The 25,042-nt window shown below is 38.5% G+C and overlaps 1 protein-coding gene across 8 annotated transcripts in view; it reads right to left on the bottom strand.

The window, feature by feature from the left end:
• TNIK (TRAF2 and NCK interacting kinase) overlaps positions 1-25,042 on the bottom strand; it is a 364,653-nt gene that overhangs the window by 27,078 nt on the left and 312,533 nt on the right. For 4 of the 8 annotated variants that reach the window (XM_033125457.1, XM_033125416.1, XM_033125434.1 and 1 more), the window contains 6 exons: positions 19,575-19,738; positions 17,508-17,605; positions 16,662-16,685; positions 12,071-12,079; positions 10,874-11,058; positions 567-696 (listed from right to left, as the gene is read on the bottom strand). In XM_033125457.1, the coding sequence (XP_032981348.1) occupies positions 567-696; positions 10,874-11,058; positions 12,071-12,079; positions 16,662-16,685; positions 17,508-17,605; positions 19,575-19,738 (610 nt within the window). The remainder of the gene's footprint in view (positions 1-566; positions 697-10,873; positions 11,059-12,070; positions 12,080-16,661; positions 16,686-17,507; positions 17,606-19,574; positions 19,739-25,042) is intronic. The other 4 variants (XM_033125438.1, XM_033125418.1, XM_033125423.1 and 1 more) reach the window with 2 other exon arrangements.

Here is a 25,042-nt window from a genome sequence, read left to right as displayed (position 1 = left end):
AAATGAAATGATGCTCCTAGAGTTAAAAAAAAAAAAAAAATCACTCAAAGTGCTAAGGTGTATTTTTTAAGTAGAACTGTGTACTCCTTTGTTCTTTCACTAATATAGTTTAATAGTCTTTTAAATGTTAATTTAACTAGATAAGATGGTATCATCATTTCTTGGAATTACTGAGCATTTTCTTCATAAAATCCACAAGGATGAAAGCATGGGAGGAAGAGGCATAGTAACACCACTGATGCTATTCCGAAAGACCATCGTTTCTGGTTTCCTGTGGTAGGAAACAGCTGGGTTTACCAGTTTTACATCCTCAGGCTCGAGTTCTATATTCCCATTTCCATAGTTCCTACCGAAGAATTTGACTAATGTAATTAAGCCACACTACAAAAGCTTAGAAGGATATAGGAAAGGAAGTGGCAGACAATTAAAATCACTCAGCCGTTTAGAAGCGCAAGTCCCCCCCCCCCATGCTTAAAATCCATGCCATAAACATTCTCTGTGAAAGCGCTAATATAAAAAGTACTTAAGAAACGCACTTGCCCTACGCAGTTTTTATACCAACTTACCTCTCTTATCATTAAGGTTCCTTCTCGTGAAATGCTGCTGCTGAACGTGTCCGCATGAGAGGTCTCCAGTCCGTGCGTGCCAACCACTCCCACATTGTACTGCTCCACGCTCCCGGGAGCTCCTGTGGGTCTGAGATGGGAAGGAACAATATTCAGGATAATGCGTGTTTAGGGAATACCTGTTTCCTGTCAATGTTCATTTTCTTTATTGGAGTAAGATATAAATAACCTAAAATTCACCATTTTAACCATTTGTAAGTATACAGTCCAGTGGCCTTAAGTACATTCCATAGTCATTTTTAACATTGCACTGAGGTCTGAACTGGAGTCCCACGTCTGCAGCCTCCCCTCTGGACCTGTTCTCCACCAGCAGCGAGAGTGAGCGACCAGGCTCTGTGTGATCTCCAAGCCTTCCCTACCCCTTCTTTGGCCAGTGTTTTTGCACATGCTGTTCCCTCTGCCTGGAAAGTTCTCTCCCATCCTGGCTCTTGGCTGGTTCCCTCTCTTTCATCTTACACGATACTTTGCCTGGTCCCCTCTTATTCATTTAATTTCATCTTAAATGATATTTTGCCTGAGAAGCCTTTTCTCACTGCCTATCTACGTCTTATGCCACCGGCTCTTCTTCTTTCTTTTTAACCTCTTCACTTAATACACCTCATCACAATTTGTAATTCTTTATCTTTTAACATTCTCCTTCTCTCTCATTAGAACATGTGCTTGTGAGGGCAGAGACCTTGTCTCTTTGCTCATCACTGTGTACCCAGCACCCAGCGCAGAGTAGGAGTACAAAAACATAATCATTTGAAAAATGGATTTTATATTATTTATAAAGCAGAAATATCAATTAAGGGCATTCTGGTTTACCAGAGCATCCATCAACGAGGCTGTTTAACTCAAACAGTAGTCAGTACTTTTTAAAATCTCTGTAATCATCCTCCACTGTGGCACATTTATTTCCAGTTTGTTTCTTGCTCTCATGTTTAAGATATTGTGGAGAAGGTAACAGGATCTCAACATACGCCCCGAAAGCAGACGTTCAAGTTTCCTGTATCCTGTGGCACGACCACAGCACCAAGGGAACTGAGAAAACCAGACTGGCACCAAGAGAAATTGAGAGAACCAGACAGGCGACCTGGCTCAGGTTTCAGGTTTTAACGCTGTACTAGTGGTTCTCCTACTTCCACTGGGAAATAGGAAAACCACCTACCTCTCTCATAAAGCAGGAGTTGTTTTCTTTTTAAAGGAAAGGTATCATCTCTTGTTTCCCTCAGGTGTATTAACCACATCTTTACCATTTTGTTCTTTTAATTGTTTCTTAAAAACTTAGAATCATCTCTGGTTTCTTGGATCCTATCAATGTTCAAAGACTTGATGAAATACTCAATCCAAGAAGCAAAAAACACTACAGACTTATGACAGCTCTGGGACAGAGAAGACATCCATCAGGGTTTTTATGCAAAACAGAGAGGTAAAAATGAGTCCAGACCCCCCGCCCCTCCCCCCAAAAAAAGTGTATCAAGACACTTAACTTCAAAATGACTACACTGGAGCAGTGAATTCTTTTTTTAAAGAATGATCTATATATGGGTTACAACTGACATGTTTGGGAAGAAATTCTGCAGACGCCTTTTCAGTACTTCATCCCCAGAAAGGAACTATTAGTAGTATTCCAGAAACATGGAAAAGGAAATTGCTGCAATGAATTCCTGACATATTGCTAGATCGGTAAAACTGACTAGTTCTCAAAACTCTATTTAGTCATTTATTCAAAAATTTAGTTTATTGTATATATATTTTTTAGTTGCCTTAAATTCTTATTTGGTGCAAAACAAATAAATCATTACTGAAGCATATATCAAGAGTCTAAGTGTTCAGGAAGGAAGCCAACTTTCTTCATCACTCAGGCATTCTTTGCCACTGGTAACGGCTAGACTGATGGTGGTCACCACCAGGCTGCCACTGTTGTTTCCTTTCACCATTAGAGTCCCACGGGAGTTCAAAGGTCAAAGATATTTGAAGTCCACTTAGTTTTTTTTACCTTGATGATATTCTGATTCTATCCTGACATTTTAATGAGAAATATGTCAATACGGATGAATTTCTACAGAAAAGTATTTTGTAGAGCTAATTCCATTAAGACAATTCTTTGATTAATTTTCTACCTATCTCAGTGAAACTCTTTCCCAATTTCTGCATTTTCATGGTTATTTTACTAAAATTATCACCACTGGTTCCAATTCTTTTGTGTGTAAATTTTACAGCAAAGATTTGATCTACTAACTAATTTTTTTGTCCATATCCTCCAAAGGCTTCTTTCTGTAGCCACTACTTCTATTCAAGTCCAATTTTTCTGGATCAGTTTTAAAGGTATACATTTTATTAAGAAGATTTGTCCATTTTTAGTCAATAGCAAGTTTTACAGTGTGTAGTGATGGCAACCATCAGTTTTACCTCTTGGTGAATACTGTTACTGAGATTATTTCTTTCCTGGGTCATTTTTACACTTTTACTTTCATGAGGCAGAACTGCTTCATCTGTGATCAATTTTTATAGTGAGCAGTTTGTGATGTTTTGAGTTTTTTAAAAAAATGTTATTTCTACCAGCAATAGTCCTTGTAGATGGAGTAAGAAATAACCTGTATTTTTTTCTTCTTACTCTCCTGGCATTTGAGAGACAACCTTTCCCTGCATATCATTTAACCTCTCTGTCCCTGGATGTTTCTTTTATGGCTCAGAGCTCAGTGCTCTGACACATCAATCTCTGCCAACCCCTTAGAAGTTTGTTCTTTCATTCATTAACTCATTCATATACTTATTAAAAGTTTATATTATGTGATACACATTGTGCTAGATGCTAGAAAAAATATTTTAAAAATATGACATAATCTTTAACTTCTAGAGGATTATAATCTAATGGAGATTGAGAGACTAATAAATTACATAAAGTGACAGGCAAAAGACAAAATAATTATTTAGCCATATGGTATTTCTATTTTAGTGACAAAGTTAAATAGAAGAGCAGAGGAACAACGTCAATTGGAAATTATTTCTTCCCCTCATCCTTCCTGTGTTTTCACAATCCCTCCCTCTGCACTGGCCCCCCCGCCCCCCTCCCCCGCAATAAACACGATAAGGTCTCTCCTCTCTCTCATTTCACTGAAACTTCTCCCTTGACCCTAACCTACATTTACCATCCACCCTTAATTTCTCTTTTCTTAAAGTTCTGCTCGTAAAGGTCTCCATTTCTATCAATTTTTCCCTCAACACACTACGTATAATTCACTCAAACTGTTGCTTCCTATACTTGACTTCAAGCACCTCAAGAAAAGTCCTTAAGTCATCTCTTAGCTCACAAATTCAATGATTATTCTTTGGTACTTACGGTGTGTGGCCTCTTGCCTGCGTCTGCTATTACTGACCACTCCACTCCATCCTCTACTCCCCGAGTTTGAGAGGCAACTTTTCCCTGGTTTTCCTTTTACCCTCTGTTCCCTCTCTGTTTCTTTCTTAAATGCTACTTGTCCCCAGGATTCTGCTTCACTCTACGTAACCTGGACGTGCTCTTATCTACCATTTGCAATTATCACCCATGTGTGGAATAATCCAAAATCAACATATCTATTTGTTTTTAACTCAGAAACTCATTTATTCAGTTTCTTGTTCAATATCACCACCTAGGTCTCCACAGATTTCTCCTACTCAACATACTCCAAACTAAAACCGTCATCTTCTCTCCTAAACTGGTACTTCCTCCTATATTATTGACCTCAGTGAGTGGCATTACCAGCCATCTAGTCATCCATGCTAGGTGCTCCATGGTCCTTCTGGAGTCCTTTCTCTCATCTATCTTCACATTCAATCTAGATCCTGCCAATTCTACCACTTTCACACGTGTCCAATATTTTCCATCATTTCTGTGACTATCCCCGTTAGGTCTGCTTCCTCTGTTACCTGAACAACAGTCTTCTCGATGGCCACCCCATCTCCAGTTCTGTCCCTCTCATATCTACTCCTCACAGCTACCAAAGTGAGCTCTCTAAAACACAAGTCTGACCATGTCATCCTTCTGCTTTAAACCTTTACTAAAGGTTTAAACCTATATTAAAACTTAGCTTAATATAGATAAAGAGGGTTACACAGTCATGTGCTGCATAATGATGTTTCAGTCAATGAGGGACCATATATATGATGGTGGTTTTATAAGATTATAATGAAGCTGAAAAATTCCTATTGTCTGATGACGTCATGGCCATCGCAACATTGTAGCACATCGCATTACTCACATATTTGTGGTGATGCTGGTATACACAGCCCTACTATGCTGCTACTCATATACAAGTAGTGCACATACCATTAGGTACAGAATTGAAAATGATAATAAAGAACTGGCTTATCTATTTACTATACAATTCTTTCTATCATTATTTTAGAGTGTACTCTTTCTACTTATAAAAAAGAAAAGTTGGCTGTAAAACAGTATGGCGTGTTATGCCAACAGCAGCCTCATACACTCTTGATTACATCCTTTTCCCTTGTGCTTGATTTAATCTTGTGTTGTCTGGTACAGCAATAGGCTATACCACATAGCTTAGGTGTGTCGCAGGCTATATAACCTAAGTTTGTGTAAGTGCACTCTACGATGTTCACACAACAGTGAAATTGCCTGACGACGCATTTCTCTGAACCTATCCCCATCCTTAAGCAGCACATGACTGTTTATAGAAATATTTATAGATAGGTGTACATGCCTGGGTTGATATACAGACATATTTCCTGGCTCTGTCAGCTGAGAAGGCCTAAAATAAATGACACTCCAGCAGCAATGAGCACACCTAATGCCCAAATCTTGGATTCTGGTATCATTCTTCAATAAAAGGAATGAGGATTCCTTGGAGAAATGGTTGATTTTAGGACTGGAAGAGGAAATATACAAGATGAGCCTAGAAAAATCTTATAGTGTCAGAAAGTAAGAAAGTACTTGATGGGGGAATGTCAGTCAAAGGGACACAAGAGCTTCAAATGGTCAAAGCTGGAACAATTTGAGCCACAAAATAAAGAAGGTTTGAATCATAATCCAAAGTGTAAAATAAATATCCATGAGTCTATACCGATATAAATGATTGAATAAATTAATAAATGGAGGAGTAGAGACCAATCTGTGCAGAAGAATTCCACATACATTAAATGCTCTGCCCTAAAAGAGGAGGGAATATAACTGTTCTTCAAGTGCAGCTGTGCACAGTGGCGTCCTTCCAAAGAGTACAGTATGGGAAGGAAAGAGAAAGTCACTATACAGTAGAGAAACCTGACAAGCACTACCCCAGCCAGACGATCAGGGTCAATGCCAACAGTCATAAGTCTTGTTGACAGTAGGAACCCTTGATATGATGTGATAAAAATGACATGCTACCTCTGTTATCTTCCTCCTCAAACCAATAGCCTTAGTTTAATCATGAGAATAACATCAGATACATGCCAATGGAGGGGCATTCTACAATATACTTAATCAGTAGTCCTCAAAACTGCCAAGTTCATCAAAAAACAGTGGAAGTCTGAGAAAATGTCACAGCCAACAACAGTTTCAGGTGACATGGCAGATAAATAAGTGAAATGTGGTATCCTGGATGGGATCCTGGAACAGACAAAGGACATTAAGTAAAAAGTAAATAAATCTGAATAAACTATGGACTTTATTTAATGTATCAAGATTGGTTCATTATGTGTAACATACTATGTCTCCCCAAAAATAAGACCTAGCTGGACCATCAGCGCTAATGCGTCTTTTGGAGCAAAAATTAATATAAGACCCAGTCTTATTTTAATATAAGACCAGGTATAATATAATATAATACTGGGTATAATATAATATAATACTGAGTCTTATATTAATTTTTGCTCCAAAAGACGCATTACAGCTGATGGTCCAGCTAGTTCTTATTTTCAGGGAAACACGGTATGTACCATATTAATGTTCTATGCTAACAATAGAAAAAACTGTGTGCAGGAGGTGAGGGCAATAATATGGGAACCCCCTGTACTATCTGCTCGATTTTTCTGTAAAATCTAAAATTGTTCTAAAAAATAAAACTTATTAATAATAAAAAAAACTTTAAAACAGTAATGATTAAAAAAGCCTAAGGCTACAACAATTATAACATTTTACAGTTAAATAATCCTCTGCTCTAAAACTTATTTTTCTGATATAGAGTCTGGGTAGGAAAAATTAATTATCCAAATTCCTATAAAGACCATCAACAGCAAAAACACCTCCACCGATTAGAAGGAAAACTATAGAAAATGTACTATAATTAGGTCACAGGTTTAGAACAATTTCTTCTAATTGGATTTACCAAAGTGTTCCTGCAGGTATTGATTTAATTCAATTCAACACACATTTATTGAACATCTGCTATGTGACCAGCCCTTGGTTTGGCCCTGGGGAGTGAATATAAAAGTTGTAGAAGACACGGGTTCTGAAACTAAAGAGGTTAGCATCCAGAAGAGCAGAAAAACACAATACAGATAGTCAACTAGAAGGCAGGATGTACCTAAGAATGTGGGACCAAGGGAGAGGTCATGACAAGAAAGAGGCACAACAGTGGGAGCGAGCAAGGCATTTGGAAGGACTGATGAGGAGGTTGGTTTGGCTGGAGAATGTGCTAGGGCAACCACTGGCCCCAGGGCAGTAGGGATAGAGCAGCACCTGAGCCCAGATCCCACAACGCTAAGAAGACCCGAGCCTGAAGAATGGACGGGAGTGAGGGTAGAGGGGACTGTGGGCACAGGGAGCACGGCCACAGCCAGGTGGGCAACGGGCTCAGGACCATGGCTTTCTAGTGAGAATGGAAAGGAGGGAACACACAGGTATGTGGCTTTTGTTGTCCAGGCTGCGTCCTGTGGGACAAAATGCAGTGACTGTGGTGGCAGCAGATGGTCCTACTGACCAAGACCGTGCCCCGCATGTACTGTTTGGAAGCACAGGCTGGTACCTGAGGGAAGACACTCATACAAAAGGATGCCTCTTCCACTTGCTTGATTAGATGCAAGTCAACTTACATGCCCTTCCTTACCGTCCTCTTCTTCTAGAAAGCTTTGATTTTTTCCCTGATTATAAACACAGTATGTGCTCATCATAAAATTTTATATACATAAAATAAAAAATCCCTCATAACCATATAATCCAGAGGTGATCACTATTACAATTTTGCTGTACTTCTTTCCCCTCATTATTTTTCTATGCATGAAGCTGTGGGAAATAGTGCACCTGGCAAGTTAGGGAATATAATCTAAGCTACGTGCACTCATAGATCAGTGGTTGTGCTATAACAATGAAACCAGTACTCTACATAGAAAAAACTGTTTCGCACATTAGGATCTATACAGCTTCTTCTCTAAATAGCAGGGATCCATTTCTGAGAAGCTATTTTGTATACACTTTATGGTAGTGATCTGTGTTGCAATATATGTTTTATTTTTTTACTCTAAAAATATATAGCACAAAATGTAAAGGTTTACCTTAACAATAGAAAATAAAAGTGGTAACAATGTAAGGACCACTCTAAACTCTGAAATATCCTGTTTCTAAACAAACAATTTTGCTTTATAATGGATTTTTTTAATAGTGTGAAGTTTCTTAGCCATACAACTATCATGCTGTAGCAGACCACACTGTATTTTATATTCACAAAAATGCCAATTCACATATTTACCAAATTGGAATGAACAGCGTGCACACACACGTACACATTTATATCTTGCTTTTTCTGAATATGTCTTGTATATAATTAAATACTTTAAATGTTGTTTAATGGATGATCATTTCAATCTCTCTAAAATTTACCAATTCTTCAAGAACAATATCAAGTTTTGCTTCCACTATAAGCATTAAAGGATAACCCATTTATTATTTCTCAGGATTATAGTAAGAGATCCTCTGAATTGTTTTACCAGTCTCTAGTCTGTTCTCTTTCCAAATCATCTTGCTGAAATGATTTCTCTCAAATATAGCACCGACCATGTCATGCCCCAGCTCAGGAGACCTTCAATGGTTCCCAAATGGCTGCATACATGATCAATGGCGACATGCACACTTCTTGGTCTGGTCGCACTAGTCCAGACTTCACCCCCCTCCTACACCCCACATTCCCACCAAACTCCAAGCTCCCCACTCCCACCCCAGATCCCAACACTACCCCATGTTCCTTTCTATCTTGATGATGGTTATTTGTGTACATGTTTTTCTGTTGGATTAGGCTACAAATGCTTAGGAAGTCAGGACTTGCAATTTCAGTTTAGTGCAATTAAATGCAAATCAAAGTCAATGAAGACCAATTCTATTCCAGACATGGTACAAGGTGTTAAGAACAGAGAGATGAACAAGGCACGGTCCTCACCCTCAAGGCTCTCACAGCCCAGGGAAGGACACAACATGTATAATTAGCCTCATTTGAGGCACTACATGCAACTGCAGGAATACATTCGAGATGGAGTGGCTGCACAGATGAGGGACGGTCCCTCCTTGTGCAGGCTTGGCTGTGCATAGGTGATTCCCAAAGGGACAGGAGAGTGCCAAACAGCACAGCGGAAGTGCAGCATGGTCTATTCAGGCAATTTTAGAAAGGTGGGTGTTTCTATAGCAATAGGAGGGTGAATACCATCAACAGCCTTGTGAAATAGGGCAGGAGGCTTAAAAACCAAACACTGTTTAACATACTTTCCAAGGCTGTCTCTGGTTATTCTTTCAAATATTTATTTTACTCTGAAATTTTCCTGGTATAATTTTGTCTCTCTCCAACTAGAATATAAACTCTGGGAAGGCAGAATTCAGGTATGCACTTCTTAAATGTCTCAAAGGCCTCAGTATGGTGTCTAACATACAATGAAAGTTTTACAAATCTTTAAAATTCATTATCTACTCTCATCCTGACCATTGTACGCTCAGTGCTTAAAGGAAATTCAAAACGTCTGCTTGAAGATTTAACCAATGCTGAGTCAAGACAAAAACTGAAAGGACCAGCGTATTTTGCAGACATGTTCTGCATTACTGAGTTTGCTTCTAGAACAATTTTATTTGCAGTTAAAAAAGCAATTTAATGCAATTTGTTTCAAAATGTCATCTTTTAGCATATTTATGGTTGTCAATACCTGAGTAATCAACAGTAAAATAACAAGAATGGATTTTCAGCTATAATTGGATTTGCCTCTGAGAACTGCTTGCAGGTACCTATCGATTGTTGATCAATGGATGACATTCCCTGTGGACTGGCCAGCCCTGCCTCTCCAACCCCTGTTGGACAGGACAGTATTCTATGGTCGGAAATGGCATCTTCTCTATAGCGAGCAAGTGTGGTGTGATGGCCAATCCTAGTAGGTGAGCCAAAGAAATGGAGCTGAATGGGGAGTGAAGCTGGGAAAGTCACCATCACACTCTGTCAAAATTACAGCAAACAAGAACAACAGCTCCTTATGTTCTTTGGGCGAGGGAACGGGAGATACACGCGCGTGGGACTGTATGAATAGCTTTGTTTGAATTAGAGAAGCAATAAGTAAGGAAAAGGAGGGATTCTGTCATAGGATCCAGTCCAATGAGAAAAGGAAAAATTGAGCCTTCCTCTCACCTAAAAAAAGAAAAGAAGGGTATAAATACTAAGGGAATTACAGGTAGGTATAAATGCAGACATAGTGTCCCAAAAGAAGACTGCAAAGAGACTGATAGAACATAGTTGACAATGTCACAGGCCACAGAGAAAAAGGATCACATAAAAAAGACAATGAAGAAGGTAAAGTAGGGAATCGCGAAGGGCAGACTTAAGTCAAACACTCAGAAGTCTCCTGCAGGATTATCTGGCTCCTGATACTTTGGCTGGGATGCTACCCCACATTGCCATGTGCGTTCCTCCTTATTTAGTGGTGATGGAACATATGTCTCAGGTTAATTTTAACCCTGAGATGTCACTGCCCATAATTTCACTCTTTCAGTTTTAGGGTGACAGGCACGTGCCAACAATCTGGCTGTCAATATTGTTTGGTTCGGAAACAAGAACCAAGAAAAGTGTCACCAAAGAGACAGTCAATCCAACAACTGTACCTAGATAAAGCACATGCAGTCCTAGAAACACTACATATTCTAAGTGTTTGTGTCTACGGAGAGAGGTAGTTATAGCAGTAACAAAAACTTGAATCCCAAAAGTCAATTGATTCTGCCAGAGATCCAGAAACGCTCTTATATTTAATTCCTATTTCTTATCCTTTTGTTTTGGAGACCTAGTCACTCCTGGCCGACATTTAAAAAGCAGTCCTCTTACATCAGCCTGGGTATGTCGCTGACAGCCACGGTTCCATCATGGGTCTCGCTCTCTCCATCTTCCTCCTCTTCATCACTACTTTCCGACTCCTCACTGGAGGAAGAGTAATCAGTCACCTTCTTCAGCGGGCGGTTTGTTTCTTCAATCCGGAGTTCTCGTAATTCTTTGGCTAATGCCGTCAGATCCTACAGTGAAAAGTTTGTTCAGCACATATGAATTGTAGGTATGACCAAAGCTACATCTCTCAGCAAGTCAGAGCTCCAGCTTTAAGCAACAAGAAAAAAGCTCTATATAGAATTGTTACAAACATAGTTACTGCATGGAACTAAGAAAACAATGTTTGTAGTGCATAGATACTAGAAAAGATGAAATAAATTTAAACTTCATTCAAAACCAATTGCTAGACTGAGACTGTTCAGTTCTGCATATCCATGTGTATATATGTGTATGTGCCTTGTGTGTGTACACATATATACAAACATTGAGTTCTCATTTTACTTTGGGAAGGTGAAGTTGGTCACCCTCAGAGTTAATGGGAAAATGCACGGGATTGGAAATTGCTCCCCAGTATTGTGGGATTCCTGCCCATGCCCCAGTTGTGGCCTTTCCCCTGTTACGACTGCTACTGTACCAGCAGCTAGCAGCAGTCACAGAACAGAGCAATTCCCGAGATTCCAGCTGCAATAATGACTCATTTGGTGTGTCATCATTCCCTGGAGAGCAGAGGCACCACATCCAATAATGGCCGAACCCAAAGCCCAGTGCCACAGAAATTTAGAGCCAGAGCCGAGTTAATCAAGAGGAACAAACAAACAAATAAATGAAAAAAAAGGAGTTCTCGTCCAGAATTACAGGTGTTTCATTTTCTTTTGGTTTACATTGCAGTCACCTGGCAGAAACCCTGGCGAGGACTACTAAAATGAATGTGCAAACACCAAAAGGAAGAGATAATTTTTTCAGTTTTCCATGAGCATGATGAAACCTTTAGCCTGATGGGTGTGATGATGTGGTTTTTAATCACCAGGCATATTGCAGGCAGTGTGTTGATTATCTGACCACCTTTTATTTTACATGCTTTCAGAGCAATGCAGAGGGAAGCAATTCTGCAAAAGCATGGCCGCTCTAATTTGCATGGGTTAAACTGCCCATGGCACACAGCATGCAAATGAGGAAAAAGCAATTTGACATCAGTCTTACCATTTCTCCCTATATTAGTGACCCATGTGGGAATCAGAACATTCAGTGAGAGACAGGGGATTAGGGAGAAAGAAACTCATTGGAAGATACCAAATCCCCGTTTTCTTTTGGCCATATTCTCTCTTTATTTCAGTCCAGACATCTATCTGTCTAATTCACATGATGTGGGAGTAAAGCTATGTAGGTGACTTAAATGACATTTGATAATCTATCATGATTGGTCTGGAAAAAAACACACCATGATAAATACATACAATTAAATTATAATTATTATTTTCTTTTGAGAAAACAACAGACCCTCATGTTTCTTTACTGTCAGTTATATGGCAGGCATTACTCTATTGGTTAAGACTAGGAGAGGAAACACTTCAGGTGTTTCATTTGGTCTAGAAATTTAGGAAGTTCAAGGTGTTAAGTAAAGGAGTCATTTCTTTCTAATTTCATAGAAACCGAAGAGAAAGCAATAATGACTTTTAAATTTGTTTTGAAGTCACTTGAATTGAGCCTTTGAAAATTCAAATGGTGCGTTTTCCATCCAAACACGCTTTCTGGGCTTTCACACATGTGCGCAGGTACACACATGCACGACCTCAATCTCAGTAGATGTATTTGCCTCATCCATCAAAATGAAAATAGAATTGCACATACTAAAAAGACTGAAAGGTGTTTAAATATAACACATACCATTAAAAAACAGGAAAATTGCCACATAGATAAGATTTTATGCAAATTTACTAGTTTCTTTGGCAATGTGCCAAAATAAGAAAAGCTAATATTCAGATTTCAGCTTTTTACTTCTTATTTCCTCTTGGCAATTGCCAGTGTTTATCTTTATCAAATTGAGAACAAAGTGAAGGGTATGCTATAGTTGAGCACACTAGGAAAATATAGTCTATACATTTGTTAAAGCTATGAAAGAAAAAGGATATTATAATCCTTCAAACCACTAAAATAATAACAAATTAGATGTTTATTTTGTGTTCTTTATGTTAGGACCATCAAAGAATATAACCAGCAGTTAAAATGTTACTTGTCATTAAAAACACACTGTTATAATTTAAAGAGAGAATATGGTTTAAAAGAGTTTATTCTAATGTTAATAATTCTGAGTGAAATAAAATATTAGCTATGATTTATTTACATTAATAAAACATTTTCCCCATGGGTTGGTTTTCCTTATCTCTGACATTTCAAGTAAAGACAAAGAAAATAAACAAAATATTTAGATATTTTTAGCTGGTCCAAAGCCCACTGATTTAAAGAAACTCTCACTTGTTAAAATGACCTAAATTTTTCCAAACACTGTATTTAGGAACACTTTAAAGTTCTGACCTGGTTTATAATTTTGCTTTAATTAGATTTTTTTGTTTCTACATTATTAAAAAGCTATCTTTACTGAAACATAAGAAATAATTGCAAATTCTTTTTTAAGTTTAATTTGGTAACAGTTTGGAAGGTGAGACATATATAAAAATCCCTAGGTAACAATAATGAGTAACTCATAAGTAACTCCCCAGTCAAAAAAAATCTTCCACTGCCAATAGTCTATGAATTTAGCTAAAGTTTCGTTCCTTATCCATCCACTCTGGAAACATTTACAATAGCAAAGCTATAGGAAAGAGACATGATCTAAAATTGACATCATTGGGTTCAGATCCATTTTGATACATTTTATTTTCTGACAATACCAATTTTCTCTATATAATGAGTTTTTGTGGTAATTTATTGCTTGGCTGTCTCAAGCCTGGAGCTAAACAGTATTAAAAAAGTGCTATTTAATAATATATTTTGCATGAAAATATTTGTGAATATATAACTATAAAAGAAATATGACAAAATGGTAAGATATTTAGACAGAGCAAATGTGAAGATAGTTAAAAGACCCTTACCCAACTGTTTCTTTGATGTAACACTGTTTAGAATCAACTTGATATAATTTTTCATTCAAAAAAACTTCTTTAATCTGATAGTTATATATAACTATCTTTATATAGAGGTGCTCTTTTAGGTATCTACTTAGAAATAATATGGTTTATTTAAATTTTAGTCCAATTTTTTTAACTATTAAAATAATAAAGATTTTAAAGCTGGTCTTTACATATTAAAATATATATATTTGTTCTTTTTAGGAAATCTAAAGATACACCATTGGGGAAGTCACTTAACCTTAGTACCCTTATCTAGTTATTGCTCAAGTTTTGTCCAAACTGTATGTGCTCTGGAATTTTTCGAATTCCTACATACTAACGAAAAAGTACTGGTAAAGTCAAGCCAGTATTTGCTTGTGTATATAATCCTCATGCCACATATTTCATTGTGCTAAAATAAAAAGACTATGTATTTTTAAAGGTTGTGTGAAATAATCACCCAATTGCTGCACAATCTCATATTCCATTAGAAAGTAATGCCAAATTAATGGACACTTCCCCAGGACACTCCCCCAGATGGATTTTAATGAAAAAAATCAAACTATTAAATTAGCAATAACAAGCAACGAGTTTTCAAAAGAGTTTTAAGACTTTTCATTTTAATCTAAATGGCAAATCAGTCACTGGAGAAGCCATATCAAAACCCTGGAAAGGGGATGGGAGAAAGGTTTAATTCACGGTCTCTCAGTTGTGGCGCTGCAGACATTTGGGGCAGGATAATTCTCCACGGTGGGATGTTCTCCCGTGCCCTGTAGGATGTTTAGCGGCATCCCTCTGCTCTAACCATAAGATGCCAGCAGCACGTCTCCCACCTCCACTTTGTGACAACCAAAACTGCCTCCTCAAAAATGTCACCTAATGGGAGGGAAAGTAGGGAAGAAATCATCTTTGATTGAGATACTTAGGTAGAACCAAATAATCCTTTTTTTTTTTTTTTTTTTTTTTTAAATAACCCTATATTTTCAGTGGCTCAGATTAGTCACACTCAGGGGATAGGGTTATCAGAATTACCCAGAGGGATTTTTTTAACAACACATGACTTCAGTGACTTTGGTGAACAGCTCACACTCCTTCAATTACTCATAATCACTTATTTCTCTGTGGCTCCCCTCATCTCTGTCCGTTGTGCTAGAGTAGAACAAAAATAAAGCAATATTTAAAAGGCCTAAAATGTCCTGGGTTAACCAGATGGAACCCAGGAGAACACTGTTCCTCAGGACAGCCACCTCCATGGCAATTACTGGACTCATGAGATTTCTCTTGAGTTGTGCATACACACAACCATTTGATTGGCAGCCAGAGCATCAGAACACCATTCTCTTTCAACTGTTTGGGAGAAAACTGATAAAAGCTGTGCTGATCCCTGTCCTTTTCACTATTATGAAGGAAAGGAGCAAGGCTGTGGCACAGAGCAATTAAAAATCTTCCTCTTTTTCCATCCTATAAAAGCCATCCACACACTATAGACATGTAGAATGTCCTTCTTTTATAAGCAATAATCCTTTAACCATAAAAATTCCTTTCTAAATTACTCTGAGTGGTGAGGCAGTCAGAATTCCGAGACAGTGAGGCTCTTACCGGTAAAGATTACATGCATAGAAACATTCTTGTCCCACCTGCCAAAATACCCTATGTCTCTGGCCCAAACCTTAATATGAGGACAACCTCTTGGCTTTACATAGCACGTAACAATTCCTAAAATGCTCTCAAACACACGATCTTGAGTGACCTTAATCTTTTGAGCAAGGCAGGGCAGGTGTTTTTATTCCTATTTTACAGATGTGGCCCAGAGAGATTATAAGACTAGTCCCAGGCAGTTATTTATTGGAGGAGGCAGAATTTGAACACAGTTTCTTCACCCCAGAGCCAGTGCTTTTTCCATATTATTTCACAAAAATAGTGTTCAGCCGAACTACAGCCTTAAAGACATAATGGTTGTCTTCAGATTCCATGCAATAAAACTTTTTGCAAGGCTTGTCTCTTAAAAACAAAACAAAACAAAACAAAACAAAACAAAGAACTCCAGGATGCTGTATTCATGCAGGTCTGACGAACAGCAGTAAGGCAGTCATCCTTCTGAACAAGCTACCTCAGATCGACTAAACCATATATTTTCCTAACGGAAAAATGTCTCTACAGATAAGAAAATAAAGTCACTTAGCTTGTCAGTATTCATTAACTAAAGTCGGTGTTGCTGCTGCTGTAGTTAATGTCCCACAAAAGTAATCTAACAATACCCAGTAACTCCTTGTTCACAAATCACACACTATAAATTTGGGGGGGCTCTAGAATGACGTCTCTTTCTTTGTTAGTGAAACCACCATCCCCTAGCAAGGCTAGCGAGGTCAAAAGCTGAGCCTTTGCTATTAGAAGATACTGGAATGAGAAACTCTGCCAATCAAAAAGCCCTAATGCTTATCTTTAGCCAGACGGGAACATTGGAAAAGTGACATTTTGACTTGGAGGGTCTCTGGAGCTTTATACGGGGGTCTGAAGGTCTTGGGAGGGCTTGTATTGAAGGGGGTCTCTTCACAGTGGATCACTCCAAATGAATGAACTTTAAATCTGCAATCCAATTGGCCACTTCTCTGAATGTCTACATCAGGAAATTGGTTTTATATTTACGTTTTGCGAAAGCATGACCAAGAAAAGGTAATACCAACCTCATCGATAGCTTTCTTATAGCTCTGAGATAAGAACCAATCCAGAAGAATCCACAGGAAGGGGGAAAGCCAGAAGACAGGCGGCAGGTTAGACACAAATGGGAATCGTTAGTACACAACCGATAAACGCAAAAGAACAAAGAGAACCTCAACCCAGAATGGTGCAAATTACCTTCATTGCCACTCTCACTACACTTTCTTAGTTTTAAAATGTAATAAACAGAGGAAACCAAAAAAAAAATATTTCATAGAAAAGAATCTCGGAAAATTTAAGTGGATAACTCATCCCAAATTAATTTCTAACTTTTAAATTTCAGCCTCCATGCTCTTATTTATTTTTTAAAAGCTTTTGGGCGTCTGTCGTGTCACAGCAATGCAGCTAGGTTTCACGTTATCAAGCCCCCTGCCAGACCATGCTTATCAGGTTTTGATCCTGCAAATATAGTCCTAGAGACATGAAAAGCAGCAGAAAATTATAATATTAATTCATATGGAAAATAATATGTGGAAAGGGCAGAATAGACAAGAGAAACCCATACAAAGTGCCCAAGTATCCTTAACTGCTAGTTCAACATCCTTTTGTCAAAGTTGCTGAGTAGGATTATGGAATGATCTGAGTTATTTGCTAATGATCCACAAATACCTAAAAGCCAATGATAAGAAATCCAAGATCTAATCACTTTTTTCCTTATCAGGTATGACTTCCTTCAGGATGCTTCTAGCATCCATTCTTCTTATTCATCTCCACAATGTTTGTTTCACAGTCATGACTGTACGTCCAACTACTGTCCTGTGGGTTCTCTGTTAAATTGAGAGTTTAGAATTCTTTGAGAGAAAAGTACTCACAGCTGGTCGACTGGGTCGGGTAATATCCCTGGATTCTTCTGGTTTCACCTTGGATGGCTCATGGGGGAGCACAGGTGATCCTTCTGACTTACTGTTGGCTAAGAAAAAAACAGAGGGCCAAGAAAGATAATGACCATCAAAAAGTACTGGCTCAAGTTCATGAGTTCTGTGGTGAGTCATCCTTCAGGATCACTCAGGAGACACATCATTGACTGAGGCGAATCCCCAAGCACATCCATGAAAAAACGAAATGGTTAGGCAAACTAAGTCAAGCAGTCACATTTAGGCCTATAGCTCGGAAGTCGCTACAAATAATGGGAACTCTAGCAAGCACGATCACCACTACCATTCATTGAGCATTAGCTGTGTCAGGCCTAGTACTTGATACTTTCTGTGGCAATTGTCTCATTGCCAACCCAATTCTCACTCAATCCAAGCATGCGGCACATTTTCCTATTTTACAGTGGCACACAGACTTAGAGAGAGGACGCACTGGCCTATGGTCATGCTGAAATGATGGGCAGAGCTGGAATTCTGTCTGATTTCTCCAAGTCCCATTCTCAGTTATGATGCTAAGCCAGTTTCTGCGTTAAGATGCGATGTTGGTTTCTTCTTTTACCACTTACCCATGAGGACAGGTTATTGTGATGGCATTTTGTGGAAAAAAATTTCTATTTTGTTTGATGGACTGGTTTTTAAAAGGTAGGTGGAGTGAGTTGTCTGGATCTTTTCAGGAAGAAAGAATGAGGCAGGGGCAGAAAAGAGAGTGCTGATGATAAAGGGGAAGGACCCTAGAATACAGACACAGAGCAAACGGAGGGGAGGGCTCCCTGACAGCTACATAGTGAAGAGCGTCCCTCCCGATTTTGAGCTTGTAGGTAGAGAAGAAGCAATTTAGGGAGGGAGAGATTCTTCCGTTTTGTTTCCAAGTGGTCTTTCCTGGGCAGGGACATACCAGGGATAGAAGAGTGCTTTTAACCTAGAAGAACTAGGCCAAAGGAAAGGAGATAAGAATTAAACCTGAACCAGATCAGGGAATTTTCTTCAGCATTTACTCTGAGGATATTAAGTTGCTTCTGGATAGAAACAAAAAGGGTAAGGGAATGGTAGTTTTCTATATTAAGCAAATTTACATTTGGATCAAGGTAACAAAAGTATACATGGCTGCGCCACTGATATCAGAAGAACGCATCCTGGGTCCCACAGGCTAGTCCATATCCCAAATCAGAGACGTACGTATAGCACGTCAGGTGTCAACCTTTTCAAAACGGACATACAGTCATTTTATTTATTAAAACCTGGAAAAGATATTAGGAGGTAAAATATAATTGTGTCTAATGAAAAGGCACAAAGAAAAGTGTGTGAATGTTGATCAAATTTCACTTTAAAAAATCCTGGTCTTTATTACTTGGAAGCAAAATTATCTTCTGAAGAAGGTTATTCAGAAAGAGTACATTTGTATTAGCTAAAAACAATGTGTTGTCTGTGTAATTAGCTGGACATATTAAGGTTTTTCACGAAATTCCTCATTAATGAAAATTGAACAATGATGAATGACTTGAATTAAATAGTCAGAGGCTACTTTTTACCTCTTTAATATTAATAGTAACCAGAAGAGTCAAATACACTTCTTAAGTCAAATATTTTACTTCTTCTCTAACGTGTATATGTATTCCACATTAGTCTTTATTGAATTTTTCACTTTGAAAAATAACTGGTATTCTGAATTACATTCAGAATATGAAAGGGAACTATGGCACAATGTGAAGAATACTTGGGGGGCACGTGAAACTCTAACTAGGCAATCCAATGGAAATGGTTAGTCAGGTGACTAGCAAGTGAGTGTATTTTCAAATAAGACCAATATTCTGTCCAAGGATTTAGTCCTCACCAGATGTCACATGTACAATTGGGGATGGTGGCCCTCTCCTTTAAGGATATTGATGCTGAGAGCGGGGTGGCCAGACCAGGAGCAGAAGTCACAGAAATCAGACAGTCACCTGATTCCCCACCCACGGCTCTCCTCCCCAGGCAGTGTTGTCAGGGAGAGGGAAGGGAAGGCTTTACCTCGAACCCTGGTCCGTTCACTGGACCCTGCTTGTGATCCGGGCTGAGAGCCTCCTTGGGAGCTGGGCTGAGAGCTGGGGGTGCTGGAACTGGAGGAACTGCCACTGCTGGTCCTCTGCAAGGGGCTCTCCAAGACGGGCTCAGTTCTCCGGAGGTCAGGGTTGCTGCAAGGACAGCAGAGCAGTGACTATACACACTCAAGACCTCACCAATGGGGGACACAAGTGCAGTCCAGTCCCACCCCCAGTGCAAAGGAATAAAGAGAGTGCTTGAGTGACCTTGAGTTATACATTTAAAAAGAAGACCTTTGCAATTAAAGGGGTCCATGGAAACGATAGTCATGCCATTCTCTGTGAAGCTCCTGGCCAGATACTGGATCTGGACAGGACGAACTCTTGACCCAACTTGTAGATCATCACACAAACGTATTAGCTCTGAAATGGTGACTCTTCAAAGGAGGATTCTTTAAAACATTTTTCCTGTGCTTAGTGTAAAAAATTTGAAAAATATTAAAAGATAAAAACAAGGAAGCAACACATGCAATCTCAGAACCAAGAGATATTCAACTATATTTTACTATTTGGTATATTATCTTCTAATCTATTTTCTTTTGCATATAAGAAAGCATACTGTATGTTCAGTTTTGCAGCTTACTCCCCCCCCATAACACTGCAATGTGAGCAGTTTCTTATGCTTCCAAAAAAAGGCATGGTTGCATAACAGTCCATTATATAGAGGAATTAGTTTAACACTTCCTCTATTGTTAGATATTAAGGTGCTTCTAATATGTTGCTGTGACACAACAGTGAAACAGCTATCTACATACATACAAATATCCAATCACTTCTCTCTTCCCTGGAATTGGATTTCTTGGGCCAAAGGACATGGACAGGGGTATATGTGTGTTTGCAAGATGTCTGTATGTGAATGTATAAAGGTATTACCAGTTTTTGCTGAGGTGTATGACATGGTCCACCTGAACGAATTCTTGCCATGCTTTATTATGAGCAGTTTGCTAATTTGTAAAAAAATACGTATCTTGTTTGAATGCAGTTTAAAACATTACTACTGAGGTAGATTAACTTTTTACTCATTTATTTGCCATTTATAATTCTGTGATTTGCTTAATCAAGTTCTTTGCTTGTATAGCTAGTGGTGTATTTGTATTTTTAATTTTTTTGCAGGAAGTTTTTATATACTTTGGCTATTATCAAAAGGAGGTGTGTTTTCAAATAGTTATCAAGTTCTAATTCAAGAACAAATTAATTTAATGGCAGGATACTAGTCCTACTTTTTATAAAATCTTACTGTATTATTCGCCTTCATATCTTTCCTGCTCCCAAAATTGTGGTGTTTATTCACTCACTCAGTTGGTCTCTTTTCGGTACTGGGTCAGGCATTTGAGATATGGTAATGAACAGGACACAGCCGGGCCCTCGGCCAGCTTAGTCAGACATACACAACCGATTTCATTTGTGTAGCCTGCAGTGAGCACAGGGCAATATGGGAACATGGAGTGGGGACATCCAGGCACTTTCAGTGATCACGAAAGCTATACCAGATGAGGAGACATCTAAGAAGTGGTGGTGGGAGGCAACTGCTGAGGTTTCTATGACTTCGTTATGAAAATAAGCAGCATTTTCAAAGTTTCTACAAAAGCTCTTTCTGTTTAATTTACAACTCACAGAACTTTGCATTTTTTCTTAAATGTGTAAATAAGGCTGGGAATGGATAATTCAGTGAGACCTGTGACTGCCATCCAACAGCTAATGGGAGCCACTTCGGTCCCTTCCATGTTTCCATCATCTTCAGTGCCCAAAGCAGCATTTCCCAGCTTGCTAATGGATGTGAAATCTTGCTAATAAACCATAGTGCTATGATTTTAATGCAGTGACATATCATATTAAAATGTAAATTTATGCTTTCATTTTGCTGTTCCCATTTCAAAAGCATCAACTAACTGCATACCAAGCATTCTGCACTGTGTTGAGTGTCAGATGTTTCATACATGAACACTTGCAAATTAGTCTACCAGAAACCTGGCCACAAAATGACATCCATATACCAGCAATTAGCAATCCAAATAATATCTCTTTGAAACCACAAGACTCTTGTGTGGTGGTAATGTATCTGCTAGAAATATTTGTTCGAGTTACAAAAATTCTTAAATATTGGGTTATTGGAAAACATGGCTGGTAGCCCTGGAAAACATTATATGCAAAAGTAAATATGTCCTCATAACTTATTAATTTTGATCATATCAATGTAAAACTTAAGACAATATTTATCTTTTAAGATTTTATGGTTGCTAAGTTGACATAAGAATAAAATCATCTTCAGAAGTGATTGTTGGTAAACTTCAGGAAAACTTTTCAAATTCTTGGATATTTTCATGGCACTCCTTTGTATAGTGACTATTTTTGTGGAAATTGTTAGCATCTAATTGACTGAAATGGACATGGATCCATACTAGACATAACTCTGATTTGGAGAATACCTAAAATGATAAAATGTATAATACTTCTGAAATATACTACATTTCAAATTTTTCATTGTTCATAAAGAAATAATACATCTTCTTTAATTCCCAAATAATGAATTCTTCCCATTTTCCTCTTTTATTAAATAGCAATTGTCAGGAGTTATTTACATATTATTAATAAATTCCAAAAATAATTTTTTTCCTAAAAATTGTATTGCTAAACAACTATATTGCAAATTAAGGGTGATGGACATACTAAAGTTTTTTGGTAGTTGCTCTCATTTTGTGAAATAGTACTGTAGTGTTCTTTGTATTAAAAAAAAAAAAAACTATTGAGAAAAGGGTGGCTGTGAGTCCTGAACTGTTTTCCCTCATGGCTGTGGTGTCATAGGATCTAGCTATTAGCTCTAACATAGCCCTCCTTTGATCATTTAACCAAAACCTTTCTATTAAGCACCTGCTTTCTGAGACTCATTGGACCAGTATGAGCGAAAGAGGAATGAGCACAGGTCCCAGGGCAAACAGTCAAGTTACAACACAATCCCAGAGATGAAATATGTGCCGTGGAGATTACAGCTAACAAGGCAATAAATACTCTGTAGCTGTGTGTGAGTCTGTCAATATTGTTGGAGTTTGTGGGAACAAGGAGTGCAGCCTGGAGCAGTCAAGGTGGTATCAGGAAGGAGACAGGACTTCACTGGGCCTTAGAGGGGTGAGCAGGAAGACTGGGGGAACAGCCTGAGCAGAGATACAGGGGCTGGGGTTTTCCTAGGGGCCATTGGAGTAGAGAGGACACCACCCCCATGAAGCACCAAAGCTATGTTAGGAAACCCTGGAAGACTGGGTCATCAGAAGAAATGAGGGGCTTTTGCAGCAATGGCCCCTAAAGCCTGGCGGAGAACATGGGCCTCCCAGGGTAGATGTATGAATGACTGGCCAGCAGAGAGGCAGGCTGACCAGGTAGGATGCTACTGTCACGTCAGTTGATAGGCCTGGGCCAGGGCTGCCCTAGTATAAAAGAGGGGCGTTAGTAGAACCAGCTGGGATGAACATGCATCTCTGATGGGACTCAGAGCCTCTTTCTGTGTGATGTTAATCGGTCCCCATGGACATAAGCCCTGACCTGGGCCTCGTTAGCACAAGTCCTCCCACTGCAGCGAGCCAGCACGGGTGCTGATCTTAACACGGTTGCTAGTTTTGCTGCTGAAGAGTAAAAGAAGTATTTGGTTTCTATGTAACTATACAGAAATAGGAAAAAATTTAAAATGCCTTTTCTGTCTTACTTTTTTTTTTTTTGTAAAGTATGAGTATTTTGAACAAATGTCATACTGTTCACATTTTTCTCTTCCTCATTATGTAGTAATATATAATCTAGGCTTGGGGCCAAGGGGTCTGCAAAAAATGCTCTTAGAGGGGATCAATTTCAGAAGAATTCTCTTCTTCACATATTAACTGAGCCTACTCAGATCCAAATGTGCAAAAACTTGAAAACATTCATATAACTTCCTTTAAATTGCTAACTTTTAGTTCAGACATTTGTCATCCCACAGACAAATGTGGGTTTGGTCTATAAAACATACAGGAAAATGAAAAAAAGTGTGGCAATTGTTCCATTTACTTGAATCATATAAAAAGTCAAAACAAAATTAGGATTACAAAGTGATTTCCTGGCCCCAATACTTGGGCCAAGTCTATAATTAACTGGCTGACGGCCAAAATTCACTATACTTTGTTCTTTGATGACACAGCCAATGAGGATAAAGGACCCATATATAAGAAGACAGGTTTGGGATGGGACAGATAATTATTTTTTGAAATTAAGCATTTAGTCATTGGGGTTTGGGCGTTTCTGGCTTAATTTAAATCTTTTCATATTCTGAATGTACTTAGTTGATCAAATTTTAATTTGCTTTAAAAGAACACATGAATCCAAATGAAATGGAATTTTTTGAAGTGGCATTTTAAGAAATGAACAAATTAAATCTTGATTTAAACTCAAGGGATCACCTGGACAACATAAAACATTAGGGAGCAGCTGAGAACGACCCTTTGATCTCGCCTCCTGAGCAATGCCCAGCTGCACATAAGTGAGAAGGAAGGGCAGGGTACAGTTGATGGAATCATGGTGACGGTGTTTTTACCCAGACTTTAGCCGTCTAGGAAAGGAACTGTTAAAACACATGATGATACTAGTTCCGGCTCGAGTAGGGTAGTCTGGGAGATATAAGTAGGTCCTACCGGACAACAACCTTTAAAAGATAATGCGTATCACAAGATCAATAACCATAAGATTAAGAAGAGCTGTTAATAGACTCACTAAACTACATAGGGAGAAAGGTGGAGGCAAAATGGTGCTGTGGCACTCAACAGAGCCCTCTTTCTCTTGGGAAAATGACGCAGCAATGTCAGCTGCATTCATTACTACTGTGTTTCCCCGAAAATAAGACCTAGCCGGACCATCAACTCTAATGCGTCTTTTGGAGCAAAAATTAATATAAGACCCGGTCTTATTTTATATAATATAATATAAGACTGGGTATAATGTATTATAATATAATATAATATAACACCAGGTGCTATATCAATTTTTGCTCCAAAAGATGCGTTAGAGCTGATGGTCTGGCTAAGGTTGCATTTTGGGGGAAACACAGTAACAGATTAGCATCGCACGGTGCTAAAGAGTGAGGATTCTGGTGCAAAAGCTACCGGGTTGCGAGTGTTGACTCTGTCTCTTACTAATTTTGTTACCCTGGGGAATTTACTTAACTTGTGTTCATCTCAGTTTTCTCATCTGTAAAATGGAGGTGATTATAGTCACTACCCCAAAGAGCTACTATACAGTTTAAATTAGTTACCATCTGCAACGTACATTGAACAGTACTCTGCATATACAGGTGTTCCAGAAGTGTTGACTGCATGATGAAAAAAATAATAAATAGCCCCAAACTAAGTAGAAAGCAGGGATCCACAGGGGTGGCCCAATAAC

This window comes from Rhinolophus ferrumequinum, chromosome 2 (genome assembly GCF_004115265.2).
Source record: "Rhinolophus ferrumequinum isolate MPI-CBG mRhiFer1 chromosome 2, mRhiFer1_v1.p, whole genome shotgun sequence".
Lineage (NCBI taxonomy): Eukaryota > Metazoa > Chordata > Mammalia > Chiroptera > Rhinolophidae > Rhinolophus > Rhinolophus ferrumequinum.
Note: the sequence above shows the minus strand (reverse complement) of the source record. Positions and strands in the feature narration are given on the sequence as shown.